Genomic DNA, 16,991 nt, shown 5'->3' on the forward strand with positions numbered 1-16,991 from the left:
AGCAAAACAGATGCAATCATTGCCCTCAAAAGCACTTTTAAGCTGTACAGTAAATACCATAAAAATATACTGAATAAAAGACATTTCTTTTTTTCTTTTTTGAACATTTTATTGTGGTTTGGGTGAAAGTTTACAGAGTAAATTAGTTTCCCACTCAACAATTTATACACATTTCGTTTTATGACATTAGGTCTAATCCCCTCAATGTGACAGCACTCTACCCACTACCTCCCTGAGTTCCCTGTTTCCATTTGCCCCTCTTGCCTTCTGAGCTTTGTTTTTTTTTTTTTTTTGGCAGATGCCTCCCTTTTGGTCTTGTATGATTGATATTCTGAGAAGCACATTCTTCATGGGTGTTATTGTTCACTTTATCGGCCTGTCTATTGTTTGGCTGAAAGGTGATCTCTGGGAGTGGGTTCACTTCCAGGTTTGAAGGGTGACTAAGGACCATAGTCTTAGGGATTCCACTAGTCTCTATCAGACCAGTAAGTCTTGTGTTTTTTTATGAAATTGAATTTTGTTCTGCATTTTTCTCTCACGTGTCCAGGACCTTTTATTGTAATCCTGATCAGAGCAATCGTACTGGTAGCTGGGCACCATCTAGTTCTTCTGGTCCCAGGCTAATGGAGGCTGTGGTTCATGTGGTCCATTAGTCTTCTGAAATAATTGTTTCTCGAGACTTTGATTTTCTCCACTCTTCTTTGCTCTGGATGGGAACAGACCAATAGTTGTATCTTAGATGGCTGCTCAGAAGCTTTTAAACCCCAGTTTCTAGTCACCAAAGTAGGATGTAGGGCATCGTCTTTATGAACTATGTTATGCCAATTGACCTAGATGTCCGCTGAGATTGTGGTCCTAAGCCTTAAAGTCCAATGACGCAGACCCTCAAGGTTAAAGAAAGGACATTTTAACATAAAAAATGTAGGAAACACAAATCCCAGTGTAAAGGTTAGACCCTTTAAACTGAAAAAAGTTAACGTTATGAAAAGCTCCTTACTTTGTCTTCCCCCCCACACACACACATTTCACCACGAATCAAGAAAGATATCATCACAGATCAGTACCAGATCTCAGATGGGCATTTTGGGACTCACTGGCATTTGGGAATCTCTAGAACTTGCAAAGAGTTGCTGTTTCTAGAACGCTACCATCTACAACTAGTAATAGGGGGTTATGGTAAATACAGAACTGCGACTTCGAAGAATTTAAAAATTTAGAATCATCTGTTGCCATATGGATCAAAATATTACAAAACATGACCCCCGCACCAGTGTAATATGGGTGATATTACACCTCTGTCATAAAAATGGAGTGCCAAGAACATCAAGCAGAGGAGCTATGCTCAGGTGGGTACATTAATAAATGGCTCATAATGATGGTGACAGTGGACAGAATGACATTCTCAGTCTCCTACACATTCTTCTGTTTTAAAGGTGGTCCCATGTAATATTCTGGGGAAGTTTAATAACACTTAGGGTTGGAAGTCAAATGTCCTCATTCTAGTCCTGGTTTTGTACTAACTAGCTACGTATGAAGGAGCCCTGGTGGCACAGGCTGCTGACTGAAAGGTCAATAGTTTGAAGCCACCAGCGCTTCCCAGGAGAAAGATACGGCAGTCTGCTTCTGTAAAGATTATAGCCTTGGAAACCATATAGGGTAGTTCTGCTCTGTCCTATGGGGTCACCATGAGTCGGAATCGACTTGACGGCAATTGGTTTAGCTAAGTATGGCCTTAGGAAGACATTTGACCTCAAGGAGCCTTCATTTGCTGACTTATGAAATGAAGGGGTTGAACTAGATAGTGTCTCGAAAGTCTCTTCTGGCTCAAAAATTTCTGATTCTAGCTAAAAGCAAACTGTCTCATTTGAAATATTGGCAAATGTTTTGGGAAGTCACAGAGCGGAAACCTTCACATTTAAATACTATTAATTTGAAATTAAAAAGCCTTTTAAGACTAATTCTTGCCATTTAAAAGTTTTTTTTAAAAAGCATTTAGAATAACAGTGGGCCAATTCTGACATTTAACAAAACTGCTAGGTTTTCAGTCCTTTGAAAGATGAATTTGTCATGAATAGGAACCAATCTGTGACAAGACCTGCTGCTTCAGATTCTGAAACTTCAGGGTCTTCATCATTTTCCCTTTTACGGTCACGTTGTTGTGGGGTGTCGTGGAGTCAATTCTGATTCATAGCAACCCCATGGGACAGAGTAGAACTCCCCCTAGGGTTTCCTAAGCTGTAATCTACGGGAGCAGATTGCCAGGCCTTTTCTTCCACGGGGCTGCTGGGTGAGTTTGAACCGCCTACCTTCCTATTAGCAGTCTAGCAGTCCAGTGCTTTAACCACTGCATCACCAGGGAATAGATTGATATAAATCTCATTAGCACAAAGTAAGGTCAACCCACAAAAGCTAAAGTCAGCTCCAGTGAGTACATAAGCAGCAGGAGACAGGGACAAGGATGTTCATAGCAGCAGTAGTGTGTGATACTAAAAACTATCATCAACCCAAATGTCTATCAATGGTGGAGTGGATAGATAAGTTGTAACATAGTCATAAACTGAAATACTAATATGGCAACCAAAATGAATAAATTATTACCATGCTGAACAATGTAAATTAATACAAATGAACCTTAAAAACATATCAAATTCAAGAACAAGCCGGACTAAGCTATAATTTTTCAGTGATGCAATTTAAGTGGTAAAACTGAAATGAAACGAACACAAACCAACTGTGGGGACATGTCGTGGACTGAACTGTGTCTCCCCAAAAATACGTGTATCAATTTGGCTAGGCCATAATTCCCTGTATTGTGTGATTGTCCAACATTTTGTCATTTGATGTGATTTTCCTATGTGTTGTAAATCCTATCTCTATGGTGTTAATGACGTGGGCTTAGTAGCAGTTATGTTAATGAGGCAGGACTCAGTCTACAAGTTTAGATTGTATCTTAAGCCAATCTCTTGAGATATAAAAGGCAGAAGCGAGGCGAGAGACATGAGAACCTCATACCACCAAGGAAGAAGCACTGGGAACATAGTGTATCCTTTGGACTCGAAGTCCCTGCGCTGAGAAGCTCCTTGACCAGGGTAAGATTGATGACAAGGACCTTCTTCCAGAGCTGACAGAGAGCCTTCCCCTGGAGCTGGAAGCCTGAATTTGGACTTCCTGCCTACTAGACTGTGAGAGAATAACTTCTGTTTATTAAAGCCATCCACTTGTGTTATTTCTGTTATAGCAGCACTAGATAACTAAGACAGGACTTATCTGTTTCTGGACCCACAGACTTGGGTCTATGTTTTATCAAACTTTCCTAACCTGTATATTTGTGTTTTATATACTTTCCTGTTTGTATCATATTTCAGAATACCAAAGGTAACTTTTGAAGGTTAGCTATAAGGCTTTGTTAGGAATCCTTGGGTGGCACAAATGGTTAGTGCTAAACCACTAACCAAAAGTTGGTGGTTTGAATCCATCTACAGGTACCTTGGGTACAGGTGCCTTGGAAGGAAGGCCTGGAAATCTGCATCCAGAAGTTCACAGTCTTGAAAACCCTATGGAGCACCGTTCTCTAACATACATAGTGTCACCAGGAGTCAGAATTAGATAAGAACAACTGGTTAAGGCTTTATTACAGTCTGAACTTCTTTTATTTTGTCAATTATAAACAGTTTAAAGCTATGTTGTTTCCCACAATTTGCTTAACTTATTTATAATTTTATTCATAAAATTTAAAATTATAAATCATCCATTTAACATGATTTAAGAGTGAATTTTAAATGTTACTATTAATTGTTAAGTAATATAAGTTCACTATTGAAAATTTGGACAATATCCCAAAATTCAAAGAGGCAGGAGTGAAAAAAAAACAAAAAAACTCTGATGACCTGGGATTATTTTCGCATATTTCCTCCCAGACTTTTTTTTAATGCATTTTAATACAGTAGAGAGCGTTGTGCACCTACCATTTTCTATCCTGTTTTTTTCACTTAAAATTATGCCATAAGCACTTTTCCCTATTATTAAAAACTCTCCATAAACATAAATTTTAATTTCTATATAAAAATGCACCATTGGGGGGAACCAGAATTTATTTAAGCACTCCGTAAAGGGCGAATTAGTGATTGGGCAAGACATTATACTGGCCTTTGATATTTTTATACTATCCTACTTATGGAAATAAGAAGATTATAGCCAGTTTTGCTACATTCATTTTTCCCTATCTCCCCATCCTTCAACCCCAATTTAGCAATATTTAAATCCAGCAGCATCTGAAGCCCTTTTCACATGAGCTAAGGAGAAAGTGGAAATGAGGAAACATTTACCAAGTACTTCTACTATTCCAGGGCAGGATGGACAGATTTAGCAAATAAAAATATAGGACATCCACTTACTGCAATATTTAGGCATACTTATATTGAAGCTGGACTACATGAAGAAGAGTGGGGCATCAGGATTGAAGGAAGACTCATTAACAACCTGCGTTATGCAGATGACACAACCTTGCTTGCTGAAAGTGAAGAGGACTTGAAGCACTTACCAGTGAATATCAAAGACCACAGCCTTCAGTGTGGATTGCACCTCGACATAAAGAAAACAAAAATCCTCACAACCAGACGAATGACCGACATCATGATAAACGGAGAAAAGATTGAAGTTGTCAAGGATTTCATTTCGCTTGGATCCACAATCAATGGGTGTTTTTTTAGGATCCATAATCAATAGCCATGGAATCAGCAGTCAAGAAATCAAAAGATGTGTTGCATTGGGTAAATATGCTGCAAAGGACCTCTTTAAAGTGTTGAAGAGCAAAGATGTCACCTTAAAGACTAAGGTGCACCTGACCCAAGCCATGGCATTTGCAATAGCATCATATGCATATGAAAGCTGGACAATGAATAAGGAAGATGGAAGAAGAATTGATGCCTTTGAATTGTGGTGTTGGCAAAGAATATCGAATATACCATGGACTGCCAAAAGAATGAACAAATCTCTCTTGGAAGAAGTACAACCAGAATGCTCCTTAGAAGCAAGGATGGCGAGACTGCATCTTACATATTTTGGACATGTTGTCAGGAGGGATCAGTCCCTGGAGAAGGACATCATGCTTGGCAGAGTACAGGCTCAGCAGAAAAGAGGAAGACCCTCAACAAGGTGGACTGACACAGTGGCTGCAAAAATGAGCTCAAGCATAACAACAATTGTAAGGATGGCTCAGGACCGGGCAGTGTTTCATTCTGTTGTGCATAGGGTCGCTATAATTTGGAACCAACTCGATGGAACGTAACAACAACATATTGAAGTTGTGAACCATTCTATTTTACTTGGATCCACAATCAATGTCCATAGAAACAGCAGTCAAATCAAACGACATACTGCTGCAAAAGACCTCTTTAAGGTGTTAAAAACAAAGGTGTCACTTTGAGAACTAAGGTGTGCCCAACCCAAGCCATGGTGTTTTCAAGCACCTCATATGCATGTGAAAACTGGACAATGAATAAGGAAGACCAAAGAAGAATTGATGCCTTTGAATTATGGTTTTGGTGAAGAATATTGAATGTGCCATGGATTGCCAGAAGATCAAACAAATCTGTCTTGGAAGAAGTACAGCCAGAGTGCTCCTTAGAAGTGAGGATGGTGAGACTACGTCTGACATACTTTGGACATGTTATCAGGAGGGACCACCAGTCTCTGGTAGAGGACATCATGCTTGGTAAAGTAGAGGGTCAGCAAAAAAGAGGAAGACCCCTAAGGAGATGGATTGACACAGTGGGTGCAGCAATGGCCTCAAACATAGCAACTCTTGTGACGATGGCACAGGATGGGGCAGTGTTTCATTCTGTTGTACACAGGGATCGCTCTAAGTCAGAACTGACTAAATGGCACCTAACAAGAAAATATGAAAAAACTTATTTGCTGTTTATCTGAGATTCAAATTTAACTGAGTATCCTGTATTTTATCTGGTTCCAAGGTACTACTAGGCCTATCATACATATTTTCTAATTTAATCCTTTTGACCCCTTTGAGAGTTATATATGATCCCCATTTTGAAGAAGAGCTCAGAAACATTCAGTAACTTTTCTAAGGTCACACAGCTAGAAAAGGGCAAAACAATGATAGAAACCTAGGTCTTCTGAGACCAAGATTGTTGTGTGCTGTTGAGTTGATTCCAATTCATAGCTACCCTTTAGGACAGAAAAGAACTACCTCATAGGGTTTCCAAGGCTGTAATCTCTATGGAAGCAGACTGCCACATCTTTCTTTTGAGGAGCGGCTTGTGGATTGAAACCGCCGACCTTTCGGTTAGCAGCCAAGCACTTAACCACTGAGCCCCCAGGGCTCCTTGACACTAAATTTCGTGGCCTAACAACTAATGGAGCCCTGGTGTCCCAGTGGTTAAGGGCTACGGCTGTAGTTCAAGTCCACCAGCTGCTCCTTAGAGACCCTATGAGGCAATTCTACTTTGTCCTATAGGGTCACTATGAGTCAGAACCCACTTGAAGGCAACAGGTTTTTGTAAGCACTAATATTTGGGTAATAGGTCTGAACTCTTCCTTCAGTGAGAGAGAATGTTTTTGCTTTTCCTTTGTTGTTTCTTTTGTAAAATTACTCATTACTCCTTTGTACTGGTATGCTAAAAATAAGTAGTGGACCCAGGTAACAGTGCCAAGTGACTGGAAGTGATTCAAACATGCAGCTCAGGAAGAGGCATTTCACTGCCCCAGAGCAGCAAGAGGGTGCACTGAAGCACACTGTCCATGTGTGCCCAGTGTCCCCACCTTGGAAGCCAGGAAACTCATCCACCATCTTAATTTCTGATGACAATCATATGAGATCATTTTATTTCAATTGCTCCTGGAAACCCCAGAAAAGTGTTTGGATATAGGTAGTCTCCAACTTACAAAGGGATTCTGTTCCAATGACCCTGTCATGAGTCTTCTGATTTAAGTTGAATACCTTTTTTTTTTCCAGTTTTCATTATTATTGCCTTTTATTAATCAGTTTCTTTATAAATATGATCTTTATTTGCCTTTGGGATTGGAAACACTACATATAAACTTATAGGTATATTTTAATACATGCATACATACATTAAGAAAATGCACAAATCCAGCAATGAAGAAGAGTTAGATGACATTGGCATTTTGTCCGTTGCAGTAGTAACTCCACTTGTAGAAGGTTCTGGATCATCTGGATTATCCCTGGGAATGGGGATGGTGTTTCTAGTCAGAAAATTAGTGAGAGATGCTGAATGGTCGTTTTATTTTGGCTTCATGAATTTTGTGGTAACATGTCACTGCTTCCGAATCTGTCTGTGGACTTTAGCAAAGCAATCAGCATTTGGGTCCATGTTTTCAAGCAACTGAAGGCCCTGATTTAATTTAGAAAAAACTCCAGCTAATCCTTTCACTGTAAGACTTTTTTGACAGCTTCTCTCCTTCCTCTTCTTCATTATTTCTTTCTGCTTCAGCATTTCTTTCCTCTTCAAAATCCATTAAGTCCTGATCTGTCAGTTCCCCTTCTTCATGATCTATGAGCTGTTCCACATCAGCAATATCAAGTTCTAAATTCAGCATTCTTGCCATATGGACAGTTTTTCCACCAGTCTCTTCCATCGTACTATCCTGATCAAATGCTTGAAGTGTGTTCATATAACTAAGCAATTTTTTTCCAAATCCCCTGTTTGCATTTTCCTGTAACTTACTTCCAGGAAGACACAATGTTCCAGCTACACTGATGGTCATAAGTGCAGTTAGTTGTAACTTGAATACATTGTAAGTCGGGTACTACCTGTATTTGTCTTTGGTGGGGCATTTTTGTACTTTTATTTATTTATGTATATAAATAATGCAAAGGGTAAACCTATCAGGACGAATTCCTGTGGAGTCCGGAAGGAAACATGATCAAAGTTATGTGAGTTATCTTCATCCTCTCCTGCCCAGGCGTGACCCCAGCCCCTCAGCATGGCACAGGCCAGGATCCTTAATCAGCAGGAATCACCCTCATTTCCCTTCATAAATTCATTTTAACCTTACTTCTTCCATCCCTTCCCTATACAAGCAGACTATAAACAAGCCACTTGGCAAATCCCCCAGAATCACTACCTCTCTGGTCAGGAGGGATACTTCCCTTGGCCCTGAAATGAGGAGGCAGTGCCAGAGGCATCAGTTTGAGAGTGGGTGCAGGAGACAGAAAGGAGCTGAAACAGGGACAAATGACAGAGTTCCCAGCCTCAGCTCTACACTTTGGATTCCCCTAGGACGGTCCTTGTGGCAAGCCCAGGTGAGGTATGTGGGAAGGCTTCAGAGAAGCACACAGATCCCCACAGAGCCACCCCCAGAGGCCCCAGTCCTCACTCTAGGCAACATGTGATCCGTGACATCTAGCTCTGAACTGAAGAGGATCTGAATCTCTCTTCTGCACAGCGGGGAAGCAGGTGTCAAATTTATAGCCAGCCTCTAGCAGCTATCCAGCTGTGCTTCCTTCCCCAAATCCTGATAGCCTCAGACTTGAGTCTCATCAGCCCCCACAGCAGTGCAGGTTCCTGGCACCCTCACCAAGCTGGCACCCTGGCAAAGCTCAATCAGCTTGCAGGAAGACAAGGCAGTAGTCCAGGTAGCAGGTAGTGGCTCCAGCATGAGTTTATTAACTACATCTTCACTGTGTCTCAGAGAAGAGGGAGAATCTAGTTCCTGATTTTCCCCCAAAGTTCACATCAGCATCATGCTTGTACACTAGAATCACCCTAATGGAACTGGAGATAGATTCAAAGCTGCGAAAGTGGATGCTGAAAAGATGTGATTTGAGAAGTAAAGGCTTTCCTTCCCCAAAGCATCTTCACAGCTTCTCCACTAGCCTACCTTGCCTTGAAATGACCACATTCAGATGTGAGAACCCAAGTCTTTGAAAAGGATAGGGAGAGCTTGTGACTCTTAGGCTCCAATTAAAATGCCATGGGGGCTCTCCACCAAAGAATTAATTTGAGATAGATGGTAGATCTAATTGCGGAAGATAAAATAACAAAACTTCTGAAAGTGACGTTGGGGTTGGCAGAGGTCTTAAACAAGACATAAAAAGCTCTCACATAAAAGGAAAAAAAAGGTAAATCAGATTTCTTTAACATTATGAACTTCTACTCATCAAAAGACATCATTAAGACAAAATGCAAGCTAAAGACCACTGGGAGACAAAGAATTTGTATTCAGAATGTATAAAGAATCCTTATAAGTCAATTAAAAAAAAAAAGATAACCCTTTCAAAAATAAGAGTCAAAATAATTAAACACTTAAATAGGCACTTCACAAAAGAAGATCTCAAAAAAGCCTACCAGCATATGAAAAAGTACGCACCATCATTACTCATCAGGAAAGTGTAAATGAAAACACACAATGAGATAGATACCACTGTATACCTTAGAAAGCTAAAATTAAGAGTGACCATACCAAGAAGTAGCAAGATTATTACAGAGCAGCTCATATATTGCCACTACAAAAAGCTATTTGACAATACCTACTAAGGCTAAATGCATGCCTACCCAATGACCCACCATTTCCCTACTCAAATGTAAGTACACAATGTTGATTTGTAATTCATAGTGATACCAAAACACAAGAAGAAAAAAAAAAGTTAATGTGGGTTTAAAAAAAAAGTTTTGAGACATACAATCCAATGATTAAAAGACTCATAGGGAGAGAGAACCACATAGAATTTAGAAAATAAAAATTAATTTACACTACTTACGGTATCTACAGTCTAATTCAGTTCTGTTTTAAATTCATTGTAGTTGCAAAATGAATGTAAGTTCTATATAGAACCAGGAACAAACAGGCTTGATTTATTTCTTATTATGGGGGCGGGGGAGGTTGAAGGTGGACCAGGCACTTATAACTGAAAACTTAAACTCATTGTAAAAAAAAAAAGAAAGCAGGAAAGAAAAACAAATAAGCTCTAGGTTAAAAAAAAAAAAAAAGATGTAACATAGCTTGCATTAAATTTATATCTAAAGGTTAAATAATTTTTTTTCCAGATTAAAGAGCATATTCTAATCCATTCAACCTTTTTTCAGGCTAGATTATAAACAAAGAATATGTGTTATAAAAATTATACCTTAGATGTTCATAGCACATTCTTGGTGGCAAAGTGTTTTCATGTAAGTCATCTCACCTGAATCTCCCAACAACTCTGGGAGGTAGATAAACTGACAAATATAGTCAGTTATGCTTAGGTGCTCCCCCTCCCAGAATCTGAAGACAAGTCCTCTGAAAATAAAGAATTGCCAAAAGTAGCCATTTGTAGAAATAGCCCTCACTAAGATGTAAATATATCACTACAGAGACCTTAAGATTATAAAAGTTCAATCAAAGTGGTTACAGTGTATCTTCGGACTAGAATGTGCCTGATAAAACTGCAACCTTGCCAACTTGTGCAGTAATATAACTGTCTGAAAGAAAGATGTTTTAGCAGGAGAACTGTTATAATTTGAAGGGAGCCAAAGAACAAGAATTTATCCATATTGTCTAGGAAAAAGATGTTCTTACCAACGATAGAAGTAAGCACAAGGTGTTATGGAAGCAGTCTGTAAAGATCCCTAGATCACCACAGAAGGGAGGCGCAAGTAGTTAAGAAAGGCTTTTTCCTAAAAGAGATGTCTGAGCTGAGTCCTGGAGGACAGGAAGTTAGCTGTTCAAGGGAAGGGCTTTCTATAGAACATATGGCTAACTTGCTGTGTATCTCAGGGTCGTTCTTCAGAGAAGCAAAACCAGCAAAGCGTACAAATATATATAGAAAGAGATTTATATCAAGGAAACAGCTCATGTAATTGTAGAAGTTGGAATGTCCTAAGTCGGTGGATCAGAAGAGAGGCCTCTCCCTATTCACACAGCTGCAGAAGCTGGTGGACCCAAGATAGACAGGTCAGATAGCAGGGCTCCTGTTCACAGGCTGTGAAGATCGATGAGTCCCAAGATGGGGAGGCAACACCGCAAGGTTTCTCCTGATTCACGTACCTGCAGGGGCTGGCGAACCCAAGACCAGTAGGTCAGGGATCAGGACTCTTGCTCGCAGGCTGCGAAGATCAACAAATCCCAAGATCAACAGGTAAGCTGGTAGCTCAAGTCCCAAGAATCGGAGGTCAGACGACAAAAGGCAGCTGTTGAATCCAAAACAAGTCAAAAAATTTGGCAAGGCAAGCAGGAAGGAAGTAGGCATCGGAGGGTGGAGAGATGAAGGCTACCACAGGCCCCGCCCCCACCAGTACCACTCAGCAGATTCTATCATGTGGGTGAACACATCAAATTTCAACAGGGAAGTGATCACAACATTATAGAACTGCCAAAACACTGAAAATCATGGCCCGGACAAGTTGACACACAATCTTAACCACATTGTGTGACAATTACCTCTCTGGATTTCACCCTCTCATCTTTAAAATCCTGTGATTCCTTGACTCCAAGGTTTCCTTTTTTTCAAATAATTCATTGTGTTTTAAGTGAAAGTTTACACAGCAAATTAGATTCTCATTTAACAATTTTTGTACCAATAGTTCCATGATGTTGGTTACAATTTTTGCAATGTGTCAGTATTCTCATCATTTCCATTCTGTTTGTTTTGTTTCCATTTATCTAGCTTCCCTTCCCCTCCTTGCCTTCTCATCTTTGCTTTTGGGTAAATGTTGATCATTTGGTCTCATATAGTTGATTCCTTGAGGGAGAACATTCCTCGTGGGTAATATTGTTTATTTTATAAGCCAATTTATTATTTGGCTAAAAGGAGACCTCTGGGAGTGGCTTCAGTTCCAACTTAAAAGGGTATCTTAGGGCGATAGTCTTGGGGATTCCTCTAGTCTCTATCAGTCCTGTAAGTCTGGTCTTTTTTTAGGAATTTGAGTTTTGTTCTACATTTTTCTCCCATTCTATCCAGGACCTTCTATTGTATCCCTAGTCCAAATGATTGGTAGTGGTAGTCAGGCACCATCTAGTTTTTCTGGTCCCAGGCTAGAAGAGGCCGTGGTTTCCGTGGGATATTAGGCTTGACTCCAAGGTTTTCCACGCTGTGTGACCAAGTGCACCAAGAAAAAAAAAAAATCAGAAGAGCTGTTCCTGCTTGTAGCCAAAATAAAGTTCAGTCCCTTTGTGGCTTCTTGCCTAGCCAAAACCCATAAAAGATGTTTCAGTGCACCTTCACACATTAGTAGGAAGATTATAGCTTCTGTTTCTAATATGCCGTAACTGAAGTACCACATGTGTCACATGTCTGTCTCAAAGGATGATGAAGCCCAAGTCATTAGAGCACAGTACAAAGGTGAGCACATTGGCCTGGTAGTCTAGATTTGCAAGAAGAAGCTGATTTCTACACTTGAATGTGTGCAGCATGAGAAAGCCACTGGTACCCCTGTCCACGTGTCCACTCATCCCAGAAAGTTGTTGTTGTTGTTAGATGTCATTGAGTTTTTGTTTAGATTTAGAAAGCAGTTATCACTCTACTAAACCTGGACAAAAACCAAGGAGAAATGGAAAAGGACAAATAAAAGGAAGAAACTATTAAGAAAAAAAACAGGGATAGAATTATCTTATATAAAAATTCTATTAAAAATTGCTAAAATGAGTCTTCGTGGAGAAAAAGTCCAGTTTCTGGCTAAAGAAAACAGACTGAAAAATACTCATTTAATTCTTATCTCTGAAGAAATTCCACTGACATAGTCCCACTACCCACTGCTGTTGAGTTGATTCCAACTCATAGCGACCTTATAGGACAGAGTAGAACTGCCTTATAGGGTTTCCAAGGCTGTAAATCTTTACGGAAGCAGACTGCCACATCTTTCTCCTGCAGAGCATCTGGTAGGTTCAACTGCTGACCTTTTGGTTCGCAGCTGAGCACTTTAACCACTGTGCCACCTGGGCTCCTACTAACATGGTAGTGAAATTTAAATATATATATATGTATATATATATATGTACACACCCACAAATACATACATACTGTATACACACACACAAAGAGAAAAGAGGAGGAAGCATGGCAATAAAATTTTGGGAGCTGAAAACTTGAAGAATGAGTGATGAGAAAACTGAATTCTAAGCCAGCAGTGGCAAAAGCCAAGAAGCAACCTACTTTTTGGTACAGAACCTAATAAAGATACAGAAATTGATGACCACAGGCTCTACTGGAATTGGGAGTAAAGATGGGACTTAAAAAGAAGAGACTGCAAATCTATTTAGGAAGTAATTACACAGCTGATCCCCATCGCCCTTCACCTTCTGGAAAACTGATTGCCCTTCAAAGTTTACTAGCTGGAAAAGTAGATAAGATGGTGAATTCTGAGATAGGAGACTCTCTGAGCACAACTGAAGTTGAGTGTACTGTGTTGAAAACAGAGATTAAAGTGAAATTTTACATCCCTCACCCTCTTCTTCAACCCAGCCCCTAGACTCAAAGCCACCATGTTCAGTTTAACAGGTTTAGCCCCACAGAAGGCACCTGGGTGAAGAGGTGAGAGAGCCTGAAATGCAGCTCCTGTTCTGTTTACCAACCGTGTGCTTGGGTGCTAGCCTGCACCTTTTTCTCACTCTCTAGAAGGCACAATCCATCACCAAGCCCTGACTCTACAGAGCTGTCAAACCCCAGAGCAGGTGCCTTTTTCTGATTCTCCCAAAGGCATGATAGGGACTTGCAGTGGCTCTGCCTGGGACTCTGGCAGCCAAACTTACGGTCTTCATGAAAGATCTGGCTCTGAGGTATCCAACAAGCCTTCCCAAGACACTCAACAATGACCTAGCCAGGTTACTCTGTAGTAAAGTCCACTGTTAAGAAGCTGTGTATACCCAGCTTCACCCTAACTACGAGCAAACAGCCAAAAATCATGTCTAAGGAAAACCTCTAATGAGAAAACCAAAACAAGCTGAAAAGGGCAGCTTGAAAGAAATGGAGGTTAAAAAAAGGCTCCTTAGTGTCTTCAAATAAGCGAAAATATTGCCTGCACATAAAACAAGAAGATATGAAAAAGAAACGGAACAAGAAAGGGTTTTTTGAAATTAAAATATGATAGAAGAAATGTAAAACTCTACAGGAAGTTTAAAAGAAAAGTTGAGTTAATCTCCAAGAAAGTAGATAAAAGAGACAAAGAGTTGAAACAAAGGAGAAAAACAGAGAAGAAAATTAGAGAAGAGCCAAAATCCAACTAATAAGAAATAGAAAGAAATCATAAAAGATAGTTTTCTAGAATAGCAGGACATGAGTTTCTAGGTTGTCAGTACTGCATCAAATAATGCACTAAGCCCAGTATAGTGGTTTAAAGAATAGAATATTTATCAAAGCACATTGTCATGACGTTTCAGAACATTAAAGACAAAGCTTTAAATCTTCCATAGAGTAAAAAAACAAGTTATATTCAAGCCTGGGGAATCAGAATTGCTTTAGACTTCTCAAGGGTAATAGACGCTGGAGCAATGCCTTCACATTTCTGAAGGGAAATGACTCCAAATTCTGTAGCTGGCAAACCACTAATTAGGAGTTAGAGTAGAATAAAGATACCTTCTCAGGTATGCAGAGTCCCCCAGTCTTTACCTATCATGCTCTCTATCTCAGAAAACTGCTGGAAAATATGCTCCAGAGAAATGAGGAATACTCCAAGAAATAGAAAGTGGGGAGATCTAGGAACACTGACTCCAGCTCAAGAGGGAAGAGAATTTCCAGGTTGGTGGTGAAGGGAGTCCATAGGATGGGAGCTTTGCTGCAAGCCCTACAGGGCAGCCGCTCTGGCCTAGAGCAGGTCAGAAGGCTCCCGGGAGATGTTTCCAAAAACAAAATTGACAAAATGCCTGATAGGTTCGAACACATTGACACATTGACAGTTATCTGCTCTTCCAGTGAAGAGTTTGGGGCTTATTTAGTGATAATTACTTAGACAACCAAGCAGCCTAAAACCCAGGACAACTAGGGAAAACAAAATTTTAGAAGAAAGGAAAAGTCATAAAAACACATCATTACCCAGCAATATGAAGTTACATAGTCAAAATAATGTTGAAGATTAATTTAACCAAAATGGTCATGTAACTATTTTTGTAGGATGGGTGGACAGAGAGTGCATGTGTGTGGCAGGTGGGAAGATACGTAATGACAAAGACAGAAAAAAAGCAAGATGTAGCAGTGTAGACAGCTTATTTTGTAATAAAGAAGAAATACCAAAAGAAACAGATTTGGAAGTCTTTGCCCCTAGGAAGAGAAAACTGGGGGAGTCATTTATGAAGTAGAACGATTTGACTCATTAAACAACAGGAATGTATAATGTTAATAAACAAAAACTTTAAAAATCAAAAGGACTGTATTTTTTATTGCAGGGAGGGAAGAAGGGAAATAAGTTGGGTTTAAAATCAAGTTTCATTTGCAGTAGAAGCAAGACATTCAGGCAATCAGAAATAAGAAACCAGAGGTCAGGAGGCAAGACAAGATTTGAAAAAGAGATTTTGTAATTATTAAAATTAAATCTTGGAAGAGAATTAGGTCTATAAGAAAAGTGGTGTTAAGAAAGAAGAGGAGTTGGAAACATTTTATAAGCACCTTTAAGTGTAGGACCCCTGGCTGTGCAGTGGTTTAAGCACTCTGCTGTTAACCAAAAAGGTCAGAGGTTCGAACCTACCAGCTGCTACATGGGAGAAAGATGTGGCAGTTTGCTTCTGTAAAGATTTACAGCCTTGGAAACCCTATGGGGTAGTTCTGTTCTGTCTATAGGGTTATTATAAGCAGGAATCAACTCCATGGCAATGGGTTTTGGTTTGGAGTGTCAGGGGAGAAGGAGTTGCCGTTAAGAGAACAGCCAAAAAAAACAAGGGAAATGGGAGTTTCGATAACGGGGGGAAGGTGATCAAGGTCAAGTACTCAGGGGTTAAAGAGGTCCAAACCATTAGAATAAATAATGAAATGTTTCTGAACAGGGTATTTTAAACTAAGGATTAAGTTCATACTCTTTAATGAGCCTTAAATTCATGCAACCTTTGCCAAGAAAGAAAGAAAAGATTTGGGGCTTTGGAATGATCTTGTATTTTTCCAGGACACTACACAATGAATATGACCCTGTTTTCAGTAAATACACAGTTGTCTTTGATGGTACAGTAGCACAAACCCTGCATTAAAAAGAAAGTGAATCTTAGGGCATATTGTCATTACCATTCCCATACAAAGCTCCATCCCTGTTTTTCTGTCCACACAAGGGACAGCATTGTCCGTGTCAGAGGTGAGCATTTGAACTAAACTTCATGGCTTGGCTGGGATCTTCCTTTTGGCTGCACTTTCCTAGGGATCAGCTGCCTGTCATAGGCTGGAGTAGTATTGACACCCAAAACAAGACGGAGCACAGGAAAACAAAACTAAGCTGCTTTTCCTTGCTCGTCTGTCAAAGGCTACTTTCAAAATAGCAAATATTATGTTCAATCTCATCCTAAGATGAAAGCAAACTGGGTTAAAGATTTCATTATTTCATTTTGCTGAGTCGAATTCAGGGCTTGGCTCCGGGACTAAAAGCATAATTGGTAGCAAATGTTCCCTAACCTCTCATTTTCTCTTTCTAGCATCAATTGCTCTACACACATCCTCGCCCTCTGAACAGACACAAGACCAGCAGAAAGCCGAGTTCTGGATTTTTCAAAAGCCACCGTAACATTTTCCTGCTGCATTTTCCCCATTTGCTGTGCAAGTTATTGCTGCCTTCCAGACTTTTTCCATCTCAGACGTACCACAGGTACAAATGTTTAGAAGAATGTTATTCATTTGGAATTCAAAAAGCTCACAAAAGTCCATGCACAATACCCCAAAGAGCCTGGTTAGCAAACATTTTGGGGGCCATTATATTTAGCCATTTCCCCCTGAAGTGTCAACCAAATGAACAGCCTTCCCATCTCACAGGGCAGTATTTCCTGAGTCCTGAGGGTTGGAGTTGCTGGAGCACAGCATCAGAGCGCCACACAACACCACTGTAGCATGCCATTCTCCCCAGTAA

At 40.0% G+C, this 16,991-nt stretch overlaps 1 protein-coding gene across 2 annotated transcripts in view; it reads right to left on the reverse strand.

Annotated features, from left to right (window-relative positions):
* Positions 1-11,224, reverse strand: part of PHLPP1 (PH domain and leucine rich repeat protein phosphatase 1) — a 233,917-nt gene extending 222,693 nt beyond the window's left edge. Inside the window, exon 1 of one of the 2 annotated variants that reach the window (XM_064294420.1) lies at positions 11,008-11,224. In XM_064294420.1, coding sequence (XP_064150490.1) covers positions 11,008-11,209 — 202 coding nt within the window. In that variant the 5' untranslated portion in view covers positions 11,210-11,224. The remainder of the gene's footprint in view (positions 1-11,007) is intronic. The other variant, XM_064294422.1, reaches the window with a different exon arrangement.
* Positions 11,225-16,991: the final 5,767 nt, after the last annotated feature.

Source organism: Loxodonta africana, chromosome 11, assembly GCF_030014295.1.
Source record: "Loxodonta africana isolate mLoxAfr1 chromosome 11, mLoxAfr1.hap2, whole genome shotgun sequence".
Classification (NCBI taxonomy): domain Eukaryota; kingdom Metazoa; phylum Chordata; class Mammalia; order Proboscidea; family Elephantidae; genus Loxodonta; species Loxodonta africana.